Raw genomic sequence first — 19188 nt, 5'->3', positions numbered from 1 at the left:
TTACCCTTTGTAACAGCATGGAGGGACCTGGAGAGTATCATGTTAAGCTAAATAAGCCAGTCAGAGAAAGACAAGTATCACATGATCTCACTCATATGTGGAATCTAATGAGCAAAATAAACTGATGAACAAAATAGATTCAGAGACACAGAAGCATAGAACAGATTGCAGAATCTCAGAGCGAAGGCGGGGAAGAGTGGGTGGGAGGGAAGAGATCAACCAAAGAACTTGTATGCATACATGCATAGCCCATGGACACAGACAATAGGGTGGTGAAGGCCTGGGGGTGGGGGCCGGGGTGCTGGCTAGAAGGGATCAATGGGGGGAAAAGGAGGACATATGTAATACTTTCTACAATAAAGATTTAAAATCAATAAAAAAGAAAAACTAGATGGCTTATTCACTCTCACCATGATTGTGGTCAGATTTTGGGGATGGGTCTATCAGGGCTTCTCCACATGGTCTAGTCTCTCCACGTGGACTAGTTTGGGCTTCTCTCTTGGCAGTGGCCTCAGGGCAGTCAGACTTCTTCCCTGGCAGCTCAGGCCCCTGGGGCCAGGGTTTCAAAAGAGGCAGAGGTGGCCTCACCTCCCCTGCTCTAGCCTTGAGAGTGATGCAATGCCACTCTGCCACACACTATTAGTTAAAGGGTGTCCCAAAATTCACGCAAGAAGTAATTTTGATAGAAATCACAGGTTTATAATTAAAAATTGTAAATTTTTTATTGATTCATAAAGTATACAGTATAGGGTTATGTATGGAATAGCTATCAGGTAAATGGCCTCCACAGCTTTGCTGGCACACACGCATTCTTTTGTTGAAATTTTCCATGACCGAAATGCGGCTGTAATCAAAATTACTTCTTGCGTGAATTTTGGGACACCCTTTACAAGCAACTCACAAGCCCACCCAGATGCAAAGAGAGGGCACACAAACCCTACTTCTGAATGGGAGGGGTCTCAAGGTTAAGAAAAATATGTGGGATGGACATGAAAGCAGCCGTCTTTGGAAATCACAGTCTGACTCGCTTGGTACTAACGTAAGTCCCACCTCTGGACACTCAGTGCCACTACCATCTACCTGGGTCATGGCCTACAAGTCCCAATTCTAAATGGCAATAGTTTATTGACAAGTTGCAATTCCTTGGGATGGAAAACAAGATATAGTACTCACCCTTTTCCACAGTTTCAATGTCTGTTGTTTCAGTTACCACTGTGATAAAAAAATATTAAATGGGAAATCCCAGAAATAGGGAAGTCATGCTTTAAATTGCATGCCATTCTAAACAGAATGGTGAAATATCTTGCCATTTGACTCTACCCTACATGGCACCTGAGCCATCCCTTTGTCCAGCGTCTCCACACTGCGTACACTGCCACCTGTTAGTCATTTAGTAGCCCTCTTGGTTCTCAGCTTGACTGTCAGAGTCTCGCAGTGCTTGTGTTCAAGTCACCCTTATTTTACTTAATAACGGCCCCAAAGTGCAAGGGTAGTGATGCTGGCAATTCAGGTCAAAGTGAAGCAGCAAAGTGCTTCCTTTAGGTGAAAAGATAGTATGTATGTATGTATGTATGTATGTATGTGTATGTGTGAAAAAACATAGTAAATATGTTTAGGTTTTTAGGCATTCCACAGTTTTAGGCATTCACTGAGGGTCCTGGACCAGGAACTCCATGGATAAGGGGGGACGTCTATATTTTCCTTCTGTTTTTAAGTGACTGCCCCCACCTGCTATCTATGCTAATTTTCTTTTTCCTTCTGGATTAAGGCTACAGGGACCCTTAACGACAATTTCACCAGATTCTCATTCATTTTAAAACACAGTCTTGGATATTAGATCATCCTTTGAAATGATTGCTCCTGTTCGTAGGTGTGACAATGGTACTGTGGGTGAGAGGGTGGCCTAGTTCTGAGAGGACACATGGGGACGCATTTAGGAGCCAGGACTCAGGATGACTCAGCAGATATCGACGTGTGTGTGTGTGTGTGTGTGTGTGTGTGTGTGTGTGTGTGTGTGTATTTAGAGAGAGAGAGGGAAAAAACAAACAACGTGAGATGATAACAACTGCTGGTTCTAGGTGGACTGAACCCTGATTCCAACTTCCTGGGGAGGGAAAGTTCTCCTCTCTTGAGAACTCTACCGTCTGGCACTCCTTTCTCCGCCACATCCTTTTCTGAGGTGTGTGGGCTGTGACCTTGAACTTAGGCTGTGGGGTAGTTGGCCACTTTTGTCCTCAGCTTTGGCCCTGGTGGCAGTTCTGGAGGCCCTGGGAAAGTCCAATTCAACATCCTATTACAGAAGGCTGAGGGCAGAGACTTCACTTGGCTCCCAGCAGCTGATGGCTGTGAGTCTCACCCAAGGGCACGCTGGGAGACCTTTGGAAATGCGTGGGGTGGTTTGTTATTGCCACAGTGTCTCTGGGAGGGTTGCTTTGGGCAGCTGTTCTCTAACTTTTTGACTTCATTTCCAACTGCCCTCTCCATAGCCTCATGACACCCCAGCCCTCCCGCCTGCAGTGTGTTCCCAGCACGGGCTGTTCCCCTGCCAATGGAACACTGCTCCTCAGATACCAGCGGGACTTCTGCCCCTCAGCCAGGTCTCTGGTCAGGGCTTGGGGGCCATACATTGTGTTGATGGGGTGAGGTGACCTGCTAGGGCAGGGATGTTAACTCGGTTGTCCTGGGTCTACTGACGTTTCTTTTTTATTTTTTAAAATATATGTTTATTGATCTCAGAGAGGAAGGGAGGGGCAGAGAGAGAGACATTAAAGATGAGAATCACTGATTGGCTGCCTCCTGCATGCCCCCCGCTGGGGATCCAGGTGCCCCACCAGGAATCCAACAGTGACCTTCTGGTTCATAGGTCGATGCTCAACCACTGAGCCACACTGGCCAGGCTCATCATTGATGTTTCTCTCTCTCCCTTCCTCTCTGAAATCAATAAAAATACACTTAGAAAAAGACCCACCAAAAAACAAACAGGCGAATATTATGAAATGTATATTATACTTCAGTTAAACTATTAAATAAAATCAAGCAAAATATGGGTTGGGGACGTAAATGAATGCTCTTAGGAGGTGCCCTGCCGGCACCTGCCTCACTCTATGCCCTGCCCTGGCGACACTGGGGACACCGTGGTGACTGAGACAGCCCTGCCCCTGCCCTCACAGCCCACCCGACAGCCCAAGTGGTGGGGCCTGGGTGGGGAGGCGCAGGCGGAGGGGCAACAGACAGAAGGGTCCGGGCTGCGATGGGGGAGGGAGCTGGACGAAAGAGCCGGGGCAGGAGCAGTCAGGGAGGACTTCCTAGAGGAGCGAACGGCGGAGCCAGAGCTCCAATGTAAAAAAACACTTCTGCCGTAGCATGTAGCATCCGTGGCTGGACTCCCGGCCGGAGCCGCGAACGCGGCGCCCCGAATTCCCGCGGACCGGCCACCAGGGGGCGCTGCTCTGCCGCGCTCGCCGCAGCGCCCACGTGGCCCGGCAGCCGCCGAGGGCCGGGGTCGCTGGTGCCGAGAACGTCTCCGCAGACACTGCGGCTCCGTGGGTGGCGAGAGCAGCTGGACTGGAGAAGGGGCGCCGAACCGGCCTGCGGCGGACGCCCACCCCACATTGCGAGGTCACCGCTAGGGCACGGACGCTAACTCCGTTGTCCGGGTCTATTCCGAGCCCCGAGCCGGGGACGTGGAGGGTGGGAGGTGAACCCAGATCCATGGTGTTAGCGGAGAAGCACCGGAACTGGGGGTGTCCCCATCGGGCGAGGGAGGGAGGGAGGTGGGGAACTGGCTCAGGGAGCGCCGCGGACCCACCGGGACATTTGCGTCTGTGAGACTTGGGGTTCGGGGTGGGGGGGGGTCGGGTGACCTCTGAGAAGGGCCACCCTGGGCACAGGGTTTTGTGTAAAGGTCAGCCTCTGGCCGAGAAGATCTTGACTCAGTCCCTGTTCTCCGTGTGCTGCGCGGCCTTTCCCCGTCCATCCAATCGTCCCGTCCAAGCCTTAGGCCGCCCTGGCCCTCACGGCCAGCCCAGCGTCTGCAGAGAATTGCTGAGATGCCTGCTCTGCACTGCCCCGACCCAGCCTCACTCCCGGTCCAATGGGGCACCGGACAGTGACTGCCCTGGACGGGTCAGGGCTGGGATGGGGCCCTTAGGACCCAAGTGGGGGGAGGGGCGTGCTCCTGACCCAGCCTGAAGGGTCAAAGGTCTTCTACCTTTGGAAGGATTGTGTGGGGGCGGGGCCTGGGAAGAGGGTCCACTCGTAAGAAGAGGCTACTTGGCCCCAGGCCGAAGGAGTGGCATTTCTCCCGGAGAAGGGCTGTCAGGAAAGGGTCTTCTGTCGCGTCCCCTGGCCCGGGACCCACAGCTGATGGACTATAATGCAAACCCCTGAGGGCAGGCCCTACACGTTCCTCACAGCCGGTGGTTAACGACTGGCCTTCAGGTAGGAGTGACTCCCGGCTCCCCCACCAATGGTCCAACCGTGGGAGAGTGACGCAACTTTCCCATCCCGCCAATGGGGAGATAACACTGGGCTTCACCAAGTCAATCACCTCGTTTTGAAGAGCTATAAAGAGTTAAGCATATAATTTATATATTTAAAAATATATAAGGTAGATTATATCCAGGGGCCCAAAACAAGACAGACTTGGAACATGCTGCCACATCAAATGTCACTTTGGTCTCGGTTACAGAGAATAAAATCGATGACACAAGAATCGACCAGCTCATACTATTCCAAACCTCGTTAACTTGAAGGGATTTTAATACTGAACTTATTAGCAGCAGATTAGAATTTTAATTCCTGGGTTCAAAATCTGAAGCATCAGAAATGGGGTGATTAATTGTGGGCACCCTTTACTACTCACCTCTCCGTGCCAGGCCAGCTGCTACCTGCTGCTACGTTCTGACTCGGGTTATCATGCAGGGAGACCCTCTTGCTTTAGGGGACGCCTCAGGAGGAAGGCTGTGACCTCACCGTCCCTCCCAGACACACACCCCGCTTTCCTGAGGGGCACCATTATATTCTTCCTTTATTGGCTATCCTGGTATAATACAAATCTGCAAGTTTAGATACAAAAAAATCTGGAAATAAAAGATAGAAAAGTACCCGCCAGGCACCCCTCCCCCTTCCTCTGGGCCCCTCCCCAGGGGGCACCAACGTGAGGTAACTGAGCATCTCCTTGCCCTCCCCCCAAACTCACTTCCTGGGCCCCCAACTTGGCCCCTGCCCCCAAGAGACCTTGGTCCAAGGAAGATGTGGGCCGAGTGGGGGAGAGGGCTAACGGTGAGCACAGCATTGGCAGTGAACGCAGCGGGTGGGCAGAGGGAAGCCCTTTGCTTGTGCTGTGTGTGTGGGGGCAACCATGTGGGGCCCAGGAGAGCCCCTAAATGGACATCCCTCCCCCAGCCCATCCAACAGCGGAAGGTGGAAGGTCAACAACAGAAACTGGAAACTGTAGCTTGAACCGAGGGCGCTCGTGGGACTACAGCCATCCCGGTGCCTGGGGTGGGGTAGGGAGCATTGCCAGGCTGGTCTGTCCCTGAATTCCATCCTGTGGAAACCTGGGCGTCACAATGTCGGTTCTATAGTGGTTGTGGGGGTGGTCGAGAGGAGGAGTTAGAGGGATGTTGAGGGGCGAAGCCCTAGGGAGCAAGATGAGGGGAGAGGTGGGCTTCAACTCCTAGGTGTGGGGCACCTGGAGATCATGGGGTGGGCAGGGCGGCTGGGGCTACAGTTCAATCTCGAAGGTCTTTTGCAGGTCGCCCGAGAAGGGGTTAGAAGGCTTCTCTGCGGCGGGTTTGCCTTCTAATGCTGCCCACTGGGCCTCAAAGGGGTCCAACTCAGGGGCTGGGGTGGGTGCTGGCTCTGGGGGCCAGGGGGCCCCATTGGGGCGTGGGGGGGCCTGGCCCCCAGGGGCACTGGGCACAGCAGGTGGGGGGAAGGCTCCAGCTTTCCCGAGCAGGGCGGTGGGCTGTGGCTGGAGCTGGGCAGCTGAGCAGAAGGCATTGGCCACCATCTGCGAGGGCGTGATGCCCACCACGGGCACGCGGGGCATGGGCGGGTAGCCCAAGCCTGGGTAGGTGGGCACAAAAGGGGGCTGCATGTGTGGGGGTGGCAGAAACAGGGCCACCTGGGCAGGTGCGGCATCGAAGGGCCCCACGGGGGCGGGGAAGGGCTGCAGGGGAGGGGGTGCGGCAGGCACCGAGGACACTTGCTGCTGCTGCTGCTGCTGCTGCTGCACTTTGGCCACCTGGGACACCTCTTCCAGCCATCGCTCGGCCTCCGAAGGGGTCCGCTTGTGCCCAGGCTGGAAGGCGGCCGCCGGGGACACCGAGGGCTCGCCCCAGGCAGACGTCCCTGGGCAGAGGAGAGGGCAGGTGAGGGCGAGGGCTGCGTCAGAAGGAACCCGAGGCTGGGGTCAGACTCTGAGCTAGGCCTGAATCCGTCCTGGACCACATAACAGTTCTGCGGTGCTAAGAACATACAGTTCTGGGATTCTAAGGCCCCACGATGGGAAACATATAGGCAGGACTGACAATCAATCACCTGTTATTAACTATGTTTAATAGCGCCCTTGGCTCTGATACTTTGAGGATGTTTTGTTTTAGGAGGCTAAGATTCTAAGGCTCCATAGATCTTCCTCATTCTAACGTGATGAGTAAGGTTCAATGGTTTTAAGTTTCTGTTTTCTAAGAGCTTTAAATTTACATTGTTTGCAAGTCTAAGGTGCTCTCCTGGTTCTACCATAGCCCCGAGGTGAGACGATTCCACTGCGCTGTCTCAGAGAGCACTCTCTAAAGCTGTGAGACTCCAGGGTCATGGCCCCAAATCGGTTAGATTCCAGTATCCTGTGATGCTAAGGCTAGAGGTTTCTGACTTTCATTATTCTAAGACAGGAAGTCTTTTTAAAAATGTATGTCTTTATTGATTTTTTAGATATAGAGGAAGGGAGAGGGAGACAGAAACATCGATGAGAGAGAAACATCAATCGGCTGCCTCCTGCACGCCCCCTACTGGGGATGGAGCCTGCAATCCGGGCATGTGCCCTGACCAGAACTGAACTGGAGGCCTCTTGGTGCACGGACAATGTTCAATCCACTGAGCCACGCCGGCCAGGCTAAGACAGGAAGGTTTAAAAATGATCCCATGGCCCAGCTGATGTTGCTCAGTGGTTGAGCGTCGACCTATGAACCAGGTCACAGTTAGATTTCCAGACAGGGCACATGCCCCAGATGTGGGCTCAATCCCAGTAGGGGGCATGCAGGAGGCAGCCAATCAATGATTCTTTCTCATCACTGATGTTTCTACCTCTCTCTCCCTTTCCCTTCCTCTCTGAAATAAAAACATATTTAAAAATAAAAGAAAAATAACAAGGATCCCATGGGGCCTTGGTCGGGTAGCTCAGCTGGTTGGAGCATCGTCCCACACACCAAAAGGTTGTGGGTTCGATTCCTGGTCAGGGCACATACCTAGGTTGCAGGTTCAATCCCTGGTAGGAGCACGTACGGAAGGCAACCAGTTGATGTTTCTCTCTCTCTCTCCTCCTTCCTCTCTCAAATCAATAAAAACATATCCTTGGGTGAGGATTAAAAAAACAAAGTGATTCCTTGGTTCTAAGGTGCTCCCAGAGCTCTAAGATGACCCACGGTTCTAAGCCTGTGGGATTCCAAGATCCCTGGAGTCCCTGAGGTGACCCCGAGTGGAGCAGGGGGATGCAGGGGGCGCCCCAGGCAGGGCTGGGCTCACCTGTGGAGGCAGGCGGCGGCCCTGGTGCTGGCGCTCCAGCACTGGCAAAAGACGAGCTGATCTGTGTGCACAGAGCACTGATGCTGTCGCTGTCGCTGGCCCCAGGCGGCTCCATCTCAGGCACTGGGCAGTCAGGGAAAGGCGGAGGTCAGTGATAGGCCCAGATCCTGTTCTTGACCCCTTTGCCCTCAGGTGCTCCTCTCACAAGGTGTGCGGGTCGGTGGTAATGAAGTAACTAAGTGGCCATGGTCACAAAAATGCTAACTCTGTGCATGTGTGTGTGTGTGTGTGTGTGTGTGTGTGTGTGACATCTGGGTGGTGCAAGGAGTGTGTGACACTGGGGTACTGATAGTCTGGACTGGACCCACAAGCCAGGTCAGAGCAGAACTGAGGCTGCGTCCTGTACATCCTGAGAGACCTCTCCTCTGCCCCAGGTGTGCTGTTCCCAGAACAGGTCACCGCCCGGCCCAGGCAAGCATGTAAGTGGTTTCCCCTTACCTGGGGCAGGTCACACCCCGCACCCTTCCGTCCTGCCCTGTCCCGTATAACCTCTGAGCGCCTGCCACGTGGCACAGAGGATATTCGTGTCATCTTGCCTCTGCCCACGATGTGCCTCGTAAGTAAATTCCCTTAATCAACTCCTGGTGCAGTGATGGAGTCATCAGCCTCTTTCTCTGGTCTCTTGGCCCTGGGACATTTTCCCAGCAGTTGGATGGCAGTCACAGGGGCCCCAAATTAAGGGGGACCTCGAGGAGGACCTGTCTATAGCTACAAACCAGAAGAAATATTTAAACTGTTTAAAAACAGATAGTGCCCGACCAGCGTGGCACAGTGGCTGAGCATCAACCTATGAACCATGATGTCACGGTTCAATTCCAGGTCACACACATGCCCGTATTGCAGGCTTGAGCCCCAATAGTGGGCGTGCAGGAGGCAGCCAATCAATGATTCTGTCTCATTGATGTTTCTGTCTCTCCCTCTCCCTTCCTCTCTGAAATCAATACAATTACGTTTTTAAAAATAAAAACATATATTAATTTAAAAAATATATTTAACCACATAGATGGCAAGAGCATTGACCAGTTAGAATGAATGTGGGCCACACTGTTTTTCACTGGCTGGGGATCACTTGTCCTGCTTTGGGTGGCAAAATGGGGCCCTGTCCACCCTGGCCTATAACATGTATCACGAGGGCAGAGACACGGCTGTGCCAGGAAGACAGTGAGCAGATGTGGGGCCTCAGAGCACTTGAGATGAGCAAAGGGACCATCTGAATAAACAGCGGTGTGGGGCGACAAGTGCCTGTGACAGCTCAGCAACAGGGGTGATGCTCCAATGAGCATGAGGAAGAAACTGACTGGAGGAGTCAGCAGGGGGGACGTGGGGGTGGGCAGGGGGAGGGTATATGGCTTCCAGGTCATTTACATGAAGAGTGTGCGTGTTAGTCCGAAGGAGCGTGCAGCCTCAGAGGATGTGACATCTGAGTGCGACTGAAATCCAGTGTGTGGTGACCTGACTGTGATTCCCAAGTGTGAGCCACTCTGCCTGCATGATGTATGAACGTGTTTGCAAGCATGCATGAATCTGCATGTGTGATTCCAAGTGTGCATGAATGGGGGGTGTACCTGCAACTTCCAATTCTGTGTGATTTTGGTGTGCACATGACTACGTGTGCGACTGACGGGAACATCTGTGTGAGTTGGTGAAATTTCTGTGTGGCAAGTCACGTCTAAGCAAATGAGCAATTGGCTACAGGAGTGTGAGGCTTCCAAATAAAGCCTGGGGAGCCCGCCCCCTCCAGGGAGCACGTATGAGCTGAATGTCAGGCTGTAAGAGGACAGCACAAAAGGGATGCTGCCGGACACGGAGGAGTGAATGCCAGTCATTCCCAACGAGCCCTGGCATCTGCCCAGCCGCCACCTTCTGGAGTAGCCCAGCCTCCTGGATACCTGTCAACACCGCCCACACCAGTCCCCGAGCCGTGAGGGTAGGTGTCCCGGTGAGGTGTCTGGAGGCAGGGGAGCAGGCCAGACCACATGACTTCACCGGCAGCTGGGAGGAAAGGCCGCCCTCCCGCCTGTCTCCCTTGCGCAAAACGTGGTACCACACCACCTCTCCTCTCCCTTTCTCACCGCAGCTGTTGCTTTATTTTTTCTTTAAATATATTTTTATTGATTTCAGAGAAGGGAAGGGAGAGGGAGAGCAATAGAAGCTTCAATGATGAGAGAGAATCATTGGTCAGCTGCCTCCTGCATGCCCTCTACTGGGGATTGAGCCCATAACCTGGGCATGTGCCCTGACCAGGTTCGAACCATGACCTCCTGGTTCACTGGTCGATGTTCAACCACTGAGCCACACCCGCTGGGCCAGACTGCTTTACATCATGACATATACCATCTTTCTCCTTTCCTGGGCACATCGCAGACATTAGTAATCAAACACAATGCTTTCCCCCCACTGAACTCTGCTCACCTCAGCCCTCACCTGGCTCTGGCCTCTACAGGCCAAATCCTGGAACTGATCCTTGTGACTCCATCTTCCCTCCAAGCAAAACAGGACATTTAAACGGCCTCTCTCCTAGCATCACCCATGGCAGACATTGCCAATCAACGATGGTGGGTGCTGCCCTAGCCCAGTCCTTTGCCCTTAAGTGACATCACAAAGCCACCACCATGCTCCCTGACCCTGCGATTCCCACGCTCCCTTGTGCCCTCCATTTCATGTTTCCTCTGGCCAAATTCTGGCCGTCTCTCCGTGGGTGAAAACATAGCACTGCTATTGCTCTCCCTTCCTCCCTTGCCCACAGCAAACTCTGCTAATTATTCACGTGGTGTGCCACCTTCGCCTTTTTCTTGCTCACGCAGGCATTGGAAGGAGCTCGTGCTGTAAGCCATCACTCTATTCTCCCTGCCCCAGGCAGGCATTGCTAACCCATCACAATCCTCTGTGACGCAGCCTGAATTCTTCACGCGGCCAGATCTCATGGCTTTACTGGCAAAGGCTGGTGCCTCAGTCTCCTCCTGAGCAAAATCCTGGCATTGGTGCAGCTGCCTCCTCCCCTTGTCCACAGCACTTTGCTAATCAGTCATGCAGGCCACCTCTTGCATTTCCCTAACCACAGCAGACATAGCTAATTGATCATGATTTGTGGCACCTTTCTTTTATCCTTTGTCCATAGCAGACACTGCTAATGGATCATGATTTCTACTCTCTCTAGCTCCTGGCAGACACTGCTAACGGATCACAACGTGTTCCACCTCTCATCTGTGTGCACGGTAGACAGTGCTAATCAATCGTGATGGCCACCCCGTTCTCTATCTCGTGCACAGACAGTGGTATTGATCCCGGGCTCACCTGTGCTCTTCACCTGGAAGTCAGTGCGGCGCTGCAGCGTGGATGGCAGCTCATTCAGCCTCAGGCTCAGCTGCCGTTTGAAAGGCGAGTTCTTCTGGCTGAGCGCCGGGAACCCACGGAAGGAGCCCTGGCGAACCAGCTGCTCCAGGGGGGCATGGCGACGGGGGATGGCGGCTGCGGTGGTGCCTGCAGCCACGGGGGTGCCTGCCTCACCCTTCTCACCAGGGGATGTGGTGGCCGGTGTCGGGGACACACGCCCAGGCTGGGCAGGGCCGGGAGCCGCAGTGGGGGCAGCTGCCGCCTCTGTTGGAGACACGGGAGACGGAGGTCAGATACCTCACTCTGGCATGGGAGGCCTCCCCACCTGGCCCCCTTGGTCCTTCCCGGCGGCTGCCTTCCTCACCCAGTGTATCCTGCCCTCCAGACAGGCTGGTCAGGGCCGTGAATGCCCCTCAACCCCACCCAAGTCAAGACCGCTTTCCCCAGGAAGCCACTGAGGAATTTCACCCCAACCTAACCTTCTGTGTCTTGCTAGCTTTCTGCCACCGATCTCTTTCCTCTGCTGTTCCCCCTGTTCCCCCTTTGAGCCCTTCTATCTCCTTTTCTGACTAATGTAATGGACACTTGCTTGGTGCATGACCAACGAATCAGGCCTTGTTCCAAGTGCTTGGCAATTACTAACTCATTCAATCTTCAAAACCACCCCTAGAGGTCAATACTACCAGTGTCCCCATTTTACAGAGGTGAAAACTGAGGCCCAGCAATGGTAAGTGACTTGCCCAAGCCACAGTGCAAGCAAGAGGCAGGCTGACTCTGGAGTTGGTGGTCCCATTACCCTAACCTGTCTCTCCCTCTGGCTTGGTCTCCCCACGTCATGCTGTCTTCCTCTATCATTCTGTCTGTTCTTCTCTCTGTCTCTGTACCTCCCACCATTCTTCCCACCTCAACTACCTCCTCCCTCCCTCCAGTTGCTACCCATCCTTCTAGAGCAGCCGTGGGCAAACTACGGCCCGCGGCCGGATCCGGCCCGTTTGAAATGAATAAAACTAAAAAAAAAAAAAAAAGACCGTACCCTTTTATGTGATGATGTTTACTTTGAATTTATATTAGTTCACACAAACACTCCATCCATGCTTTTGTTCTGGCCCTCCGGTCCAGTTTAAGAACCCATTGTGGCCCTCGAGTCAAAAAGTTTGCCCACCCTTGTTCTAGACCCAGCTTGGCACACTTCCTCTGGGGAGCTTTCCAGATCTCTCCAGCCCTTCAGCCTGGTCTCCCTCCACTCTGGGACTACCCAAGGCCTGCTCTTCCAGGGCAGGGTCCCCTCACCCCTGCCAACACACACACACCCTCCAATCAGGGCCTCACCCAAGCTGTAGCCTGAATGCCAAGGAGCTTAAACTCAGGCCCAGAGTGGGCAGGGAGGTCACCTGGCATTTCTTCTCCCATCTTCCGGGTTGAGGCCATGAGGCTCTCACCCGGGCCTGGCCAGGTGACAGCCTGGGACAGGTTGGAACCAGGAACCACCTCTACCCCACCCCTAACCCCCTTTAGGGACCTTAGGAAGTGTCAGCCCTCAACCAACACTATTTTAAAATAGTTTTAATATATGAATCACTCTGGGCTCCAGCTTCTGCACTATAACCCCGCCCCCCCCCCCCCCCCCCCCCCCCGCACTGGGCCTCCTGAGAGGGTCAGCTGAGGCAGTAAATGTTCCATGCTTTTCCTTCCTCTCTGAAATCAATGAAAATATATTTTTTAAAAAAGAATGTTATTGATAAAGCAATAAGAATTACTTAAAAAATTTTCTTTCCTAACTTTTCTGTTAGAACTATTTTAAACTTATAGAAAAGATGTTTTAATGGAACAATGAGTGTGCATGCTTCCTATCTTTTTAAAAAAATATATGTTTTTATTGATATTTAGATAGAGAAAGGGAGAGGAGGTAGAAACATGGATGAGAGAGAAACATCAATCGGCTGTCTCCTGCACACCCCCTACTGTGTATCGAGCCCACAACCCGGGCATGTGCCCTGACCGGGAACTGAACCAGTGACCTCTCGGTGCACGGGACATGCTCAACCCACTGATCCACACCAGCAGGGCAAGCGTGCAGGTTCTCTTCACCTACGGTCCCAGTGTTAACATGTTATCACATGTGCTCTCTCCCTCCTTCTATAATTTTCCCTACCATTTAAGAGTAACTTTCAGTGTGGCCAGCATGGCTCAGTGGTTGAGCCTTGACCTATGAACCAGGAGGTCATGGTTCAATTCCTGATCAGGGCACATGCCTGGGTTGTGGGCCGATCCCCAGCAAGAGGCAGCCAATCAGTGATTCTCTCTCATCATTGATGTTTTTATTTCTCTCTCCCTTTCCCTTCCTCTCTGAAATCAATACAGATATATTTTTTTAAAAATATGGCCGAAACCGGTTTGGCTCAGTGGATAGAGTGTCGGCCTGCGGACTGAAGGGTTCCAGGTTCGATTCCGGTCGGGGGCATGTACTTGGTTGCGGGCACATCACTGGTGGGAGATGTGCAGGAGGCAGCTGATCGATGTTTCTCTCTCATCGATGTTTCTAACTCTCTATCTCTCTCCCTTCCTCTCTGTAAAAAATCAATAAAATATATTTTAAAAAAAAATAAAGAGAAATTCTAAAAAAAACAAAAGAGTAACTTTCAGACAACTTAACCCCAAGCCTTCAGCATGTACCTCCAAAGAACAAGGACAGTCTCCTACACAACTACAGTATAATTTCTCACGTGGGGAACTGAACATGAGTACAATACTATTAGCCAATCTACAGTCCAAAGTCCAGTTTCCCCAACTGTCCAGATCATGTCCTTTATAGATGTTCTTTATTACATATGTGCAGGACCAGACACTGCATTTAATAATACTTGTCAAATCTCATTAGTCTCCTTTAATCTGGAACAGTTCCCAATGGGAAATTCTTTGTCAATTTTAAGCAGTGTTTTCAAAAAATCTTAAAACTAGAATCCACATAAAAGAAAAACTAAGTCACATTGTGACTGAGCATATAATACACTTACGTTGGAAATTTTTTTTACAATTGACAAAGGCATTGCCAGTCACCTAGAATGTTAGTCTATCAGATGTTTATCAAACTTTCTTGATGGCAACCAGAGAAAGAAATACCTTTACATGCTAACCTATTCCATGTACAAACATACACAAAATGAGATAAAAACATCATTAAGCTATACTTATCCTTACTACATTTGATTACTCTGTATTTTCAATTTCATTTTGTTGTACACACTTTGAAAAGCCTGGGCACCTCCCTGAGTTGGCAGGTAATAGAGCCATTTGTGAACTTTGCTGGGATTTGTGGCCCACAGAATATTGCCCAAAGGACTCTAACTAAATGAGCTTTATAAACTGTAACCAAACTTTGTGGTTGGTGCTCTGCTTTGTAAACTGTGAGTCCCTGTACCGCCGCAGCTTTCCCTGCAAACCGGACCCGCAGCCTCCGGCGCCACTCTGTGCCCTGCCGTCCGGGCAGCACCCACCTTTCTTCTTGTCCGGGGCTTCCCGGTCAGTGGGCCGCCCACCCCCAGACAGGCGGAAGGAGCCCTCGCGGGCAAAGCTGGTGCGGCTGGCATCGAAGGTAGCCGTGACCCCACATTCCTTCTCCCGCCGCTGTTTCCGCTCCAGGCAGGCAGCAAAAGCACAGCCCACGGCGTGGCTCAGCCTCTCGCCCTGTGAGGAGAGGGTGGGGCCAGGGTTGGAGATGCTGAGTTGTGCACACTGGACGCCAGGAGCCCTGGGTCCCAGCTCCCAGGTGCTGGGTGACCCCGGACAACCCCTCTGCCGCTCGGACCTCAGTGAACACCTGCACCGAGGGACACAAATGACAGCCCTGAGTGAAAACAGAAAGCCAGCAACAAGGGTTCAAGACTATGGAGATTCCTCAAAAATTAAAATCAGCTGAAACCGGTTTGGCTCAGTGGATAGAGCGTCAGCCTGCGGACTGAAAGGTCCCAGGTTCGATTCCGGTCAAGGGCATGTACCTGGTTGCAGGCACATCCCCAGTGGGGGATGTGCAGGAGGCAGCTGATCGATGTTTCTCTCTCATCGATGTTTCTGACTCTCTGTCTCTCTCCCTTCCTCTCTGTAAAAAATCAATAAAATATATTAAAAAAATAAAATAAAATCAGAGCTGTCATACGACCCAGCAATTCCACTTCTGGCTATTTATCCAGAGAAAACAAACAAAACAAAACAGAAACAGACCATAGATATATAGAACAAGCTGATGATTGTCAAAGAGAAGGGGTGGGGGTTGGGAATAAAAAAGAGTGCAATACTGTAGACCTCCATTTATATGAAGGTCTAAAATAGGCAACACTACTCCATGGTGAAAAAAGTCAGAGCAGTGGCTCTTTCTGAGGGGGTGGGGTGGGGACGGACTGGGAAGGGCAGGGGAATGGGTTGGGGTGGTTGTCATGTTCTAGAACTTCACAGGGGTTTGGGTTCCACAGGTGTATGCAGTTGTCAAAACTCAGCAAAAGTATACCTAAGGTTTATGGTCAGCATGTGTTTTTCCACGGGGAAATGGGACAACCACGAGGCTTATATAGTCCCAAAAGCTATGGCCAGTTCAAAGGGTTCAATCCAGTCTTCAGGGTCAACAATCCAAGTTAATTACCTGAATCAACTGAGGCCTACCTGGAAAGAAGTGAAACAACAACTAGAAAAGAAAAAGAAAGTTTCCAAGGAATCAACTAAATTTGAAGAAATAAAATGAATGAGAACTGAAAGAAAGACCAAGAAAAAGACCAGGGAGAGATAATTAAGTGGAAATGGGAGTTCAGCCAAAAGAAGACAGAGCAAGAAAAAAGAAAAGAAGAAATCTTCAAGCTCTGATTCTTCCAGCAGTTCTTCAGATTCTGAAGATGCGAATTTACAAAAAGAAAAAGAGCAACCATTCACATTAATTACAGAAAGTTCTATGTTAGAGAGTGAATCAGACAGAAAGGAGAGTTTTAAAAAAAAATAAAGAAGTCAAAAGATGCAACTGAGCCCTGGCCGTGTGGCTTGGATGGCTGGGCATTGTCCCATGCACTGGAGGGTTGCTGGTTTGATTCCAGGTCAGGGCACATGCCTGGGTTTTGGGTTTGATCTCCAGTGGGGTTGTTCAGGAGGTAGCCGATCAATGTTTCTCTCTCACATCAATGTTCCTCTCTCTCCCCCCCTCTCTAAAATTAAAATCAATAAAAAAATCTTAAAAAAAAAAAAAAAGAGAGAGAGAGATGCAACAGAGAAAGGAAAGGACATTCAAGTTCAAGGACTTGGCAAATAGAGAAAGATGTATCCTGACAGTAAACCTTTATCATCTGAGTCCTTATCAGAATCAGATAATATTGAGGAGGTATAAGCAAAAAAGAAGAAAAGGCCCTAGTTGGTTTGGCTCAGTAGATAGAGTTTCGGCCTGTGGATTGAAGGGTCCCAGGTTCGATTTAGGTCAAGGGCACGTACCTTGGTTGCAGGCTCTATCCCTGGCTCTGGTCGGGGCACATGTGGGAGGCAACCAATCAATGTTTCTTTCTGTCTCTCCCTCTCCCTTCCATTCTCTCTAAAAACCAAAGGAAAAATATCCTCAGGTGAGAATTAACAAAAAGAAAAAAAAGAAAAGAAAAGCGGTGAAGACAGAAAAAGCAAAAGAGAGAGAGAGAGAGAAGCATAAGAAACACAGTAAGGAAAAGAAGGCTGATAGTTCAAGCCCTGACTCATTATAGTAATATTAAGAAAAATCAGGATTCCGATTGCATATTAGAAAACAGCCCCTGAAAAAATGGTGGAAGCTACACTGATACTCTCCCAGGACCAAATTGGAAGTACAACTAAAATACAGAAAAACGACCCGGAAATATCAACTGAAGACTAGCAGAGAGAACCCTGATAACCAAGGGTAGGAAGTGGAGACCTCATAGAGACTGGTAGGAAGTGCAGAGGTGCCACAGGGCTGGCCAGGCTCCCACAGACAGCAGCTAAACCAGCGGTTCTCAACCTGTGGGTCGCGACCCCTTTGGGGTCGAACGACCCTTTCACAGGGGTCGCCTAAGACCATTGGAAAACACATATATAATTACATATTGTTTTTGTGATTAATCACTATGCTTTAATTATGTTCAATTTGTAACAATGAAAATACATCCTGCATATCAGATATTTACATTACGATTCATAACAGTAGCAAAATTACAGTTATGAAGTAGCAACGAAAATAATTTTATGGTTGGGGGGTCACCACAACATGAGGAACTGTATTAAAGGGTCGCAGCATTAGGAAGGTTGAGAACCACTGAGCTAAAGGGAGGAATATCTCAGTTGTGGGAAATTCCCACTGAGAACTCTGGGTCTAAACCCCAAGCTGGGCTCACGAGCCCAGAGCACCAGAACTGAGAAAGGTGCACACAGAGTATCTGGCTGTGAAAAGCAGTAGGGTTGCTGTCTGCCAGCCAGAGATGGCTAGAAATGCAGGCACCCTCTTAAAGGGCCAACACACAAAATTTCGTGTGCAGCCACTCACCTTGGGCTCGGGCAGAGGGAGGGCAGAGTGGACTGGAGCTGTGTGAGGAGAGTCCAGGGTTGGGGGCTCTGGGGTTGGAGCTCAGAGCACAACCCCGATTTCATGTACTGAGTCATTCCCTCATACTGCAGAGGACAGCTTTCTCCACAGGTCTTACCTATACAAGTTTTTGCTTGGGGTGAAGACAATTGCCCCACCATGTTGGAAGACATCTTGCCCCACCCTGTGGTCTATAGCTTGAGGCAAATCAATACTGAATGTCAACTGGACTGCAGGCAGAGGAAGATCTCTGGAGGCTTTGACTCTGCCTGATCTTCTGGGCCCGGGGCTAGGAAAAGCAGATCCTGGTATAGAATCTTGTTCCTTTCCAAAGGCACCCAGTCCCAGCAGAGGCGCCATAGCTGTGGATTGCTGATAGCCCCAAACAGGGTACTCAGGGACAGTCAGAAACAGTGTCTGACATTATCCTGCACCAGAGATCATAGCAGATCTACCTAATACAGACACAAACCCAAACAGGCAATCAAAATGGGCAGACATAAAAAAATAACCCCCAGCCCTGGCCTGTTTGGCTCAGTGGATAGAGTGTTGGCCTGCGGACTGAAGGGTCCCGGGTCCGATTCTGGTCAGGGGCCTGTGCCTTGGTTGCGGGCACGTCCCCAGTGGGGGGTATACAGGAGGCAGCTGATCGATGTTTCTCTCTCATCGATGTTTCTAACTCTCTATCCCTCTCCCTTCCTCTCTGTAAAAAAATCAATAAAATATATATTTTTAAAAATAACCCCCAGCCCTAGCCGATTTGGCTCAGTGGATAGAGCGTCAGCTTGCGGACCAAAGTGTCCCAGGTTCGATTCCAGTCAAGGGCACCAGCTCGGGTTTCGGGCTTGATCCCCAGTAGGGGGTGTGCAGGAGGCAGCCGATCCATGATTTTCTCTCATTATTGATGTTTCAGTCTCTCTCTCCCTCTCCCTTCCTCTCTGAAATCAATAAAAATATATTTTAAAAAAATAACCCCAAAATGAAAGAACAAGAGAATTCTCCAGCAGAAGAGCTAAATGAAATGGAGCTAAGAAATTTATCTGTTATAGAGTTCAGAATAATGATGGAAAAGATGCTCAACAGCATGAGAAAAGGTATAGTAACCATGAAAAAAGACCAGTCGGAAATAAAGAATGACATAGCACTAAGAAAGATCACACTGGAAGAAATACACAGCAGACCAGGGGAAGCTGAGGACTGGATCAGTGACAGGGTAGAAAAAAATCACTCAATCAGAGAAACAAAAAGAAAAAAAAACAATTAAAAAACAGGAGGACAACTCAAGGGAGCAGTGGGACAACATGATATGTAACAATATTCACATAGTAGGAGTACCAGAAGAAGAAGGTGAACAAAGGATAGAGAACATATTTGGAGAAATAATGGCAGAAAACTTCCTTAACCTGGTGAAGGAAAAGTTGCACAAGTCCAGGAAGCACAGAGAGTCCCAAGCAAGAAGAACCCAAACAGGCCCACGCCCAGACATATCATAA

General features: G+C 50.5%; 1 protein-coding gene and 1 pseudogene across 4 annotated transcripts in view; one reads left to right on the top strand and one right to left on the bottom strand.

Annotated features, from left to right (window-relative positions):
• Positions 1 to 4568: 4568 nt before the first annotated feature.
• Positions 4569 to 19188, bottom strand: part of NUMBL (NUMB like endocytic adaptor protein) — a 34846-nt gene continuing 20226 nt past the window's right edge. For 3 of the 4 annotated variants that reach the window (XM_070398081.1, XM_070398080.1, XM_070398079.1), the window contains exons 7-10: positions 14634 to 14823; positions 11101 to 11403; positions 7747 to 7869; positions 4569 to 6357 (exon numbers count right to left, since the gene is read on the bottom strand). In XM_070398081.1, the coding sequence (XP_070254182.1) occupies positions 5729 to 6357; positions 7747 to 7869; positions 11101 to 11403; positions 14634 to 14823 (1245 nt within the window). In that variant the 3' untranslated portion in view covers positions 4569 to 5728. The remainder of the gene's footprint in view (positions 6358 to 7746; positions 7870 to 11100; positions 11404 to 14633; positions 14824 to 19188) is intronic. The other variant, XM_070398082.1, reaches the window with a different exon arrangement.
• LOC138997268 (protein FAM133B pseudogene) lies at positions 15659 to 16123 on the top strand (annotated as a pseudogene).

This window comes from Myotis yumanensis, unplaced genomic scaffold (assembly GCF_028538775.1).
Source record: "Myotis yumanensis isolate MYYU_CA2020_CCGP unplaced genomic scaffold, mMyoYum1.0.hap1 SCAF_18, whole genome shotgun sequence".
Taxonomy (NCBI): Eukaryota; Metazoa; Chordata; class Mammalia; order Chiroptera; family Vespertilionidae; genus Myotis; species Myotis yumanensis.
This window is presented reverse-complemented; position numbering and strand designations above follow the sequence as displayed.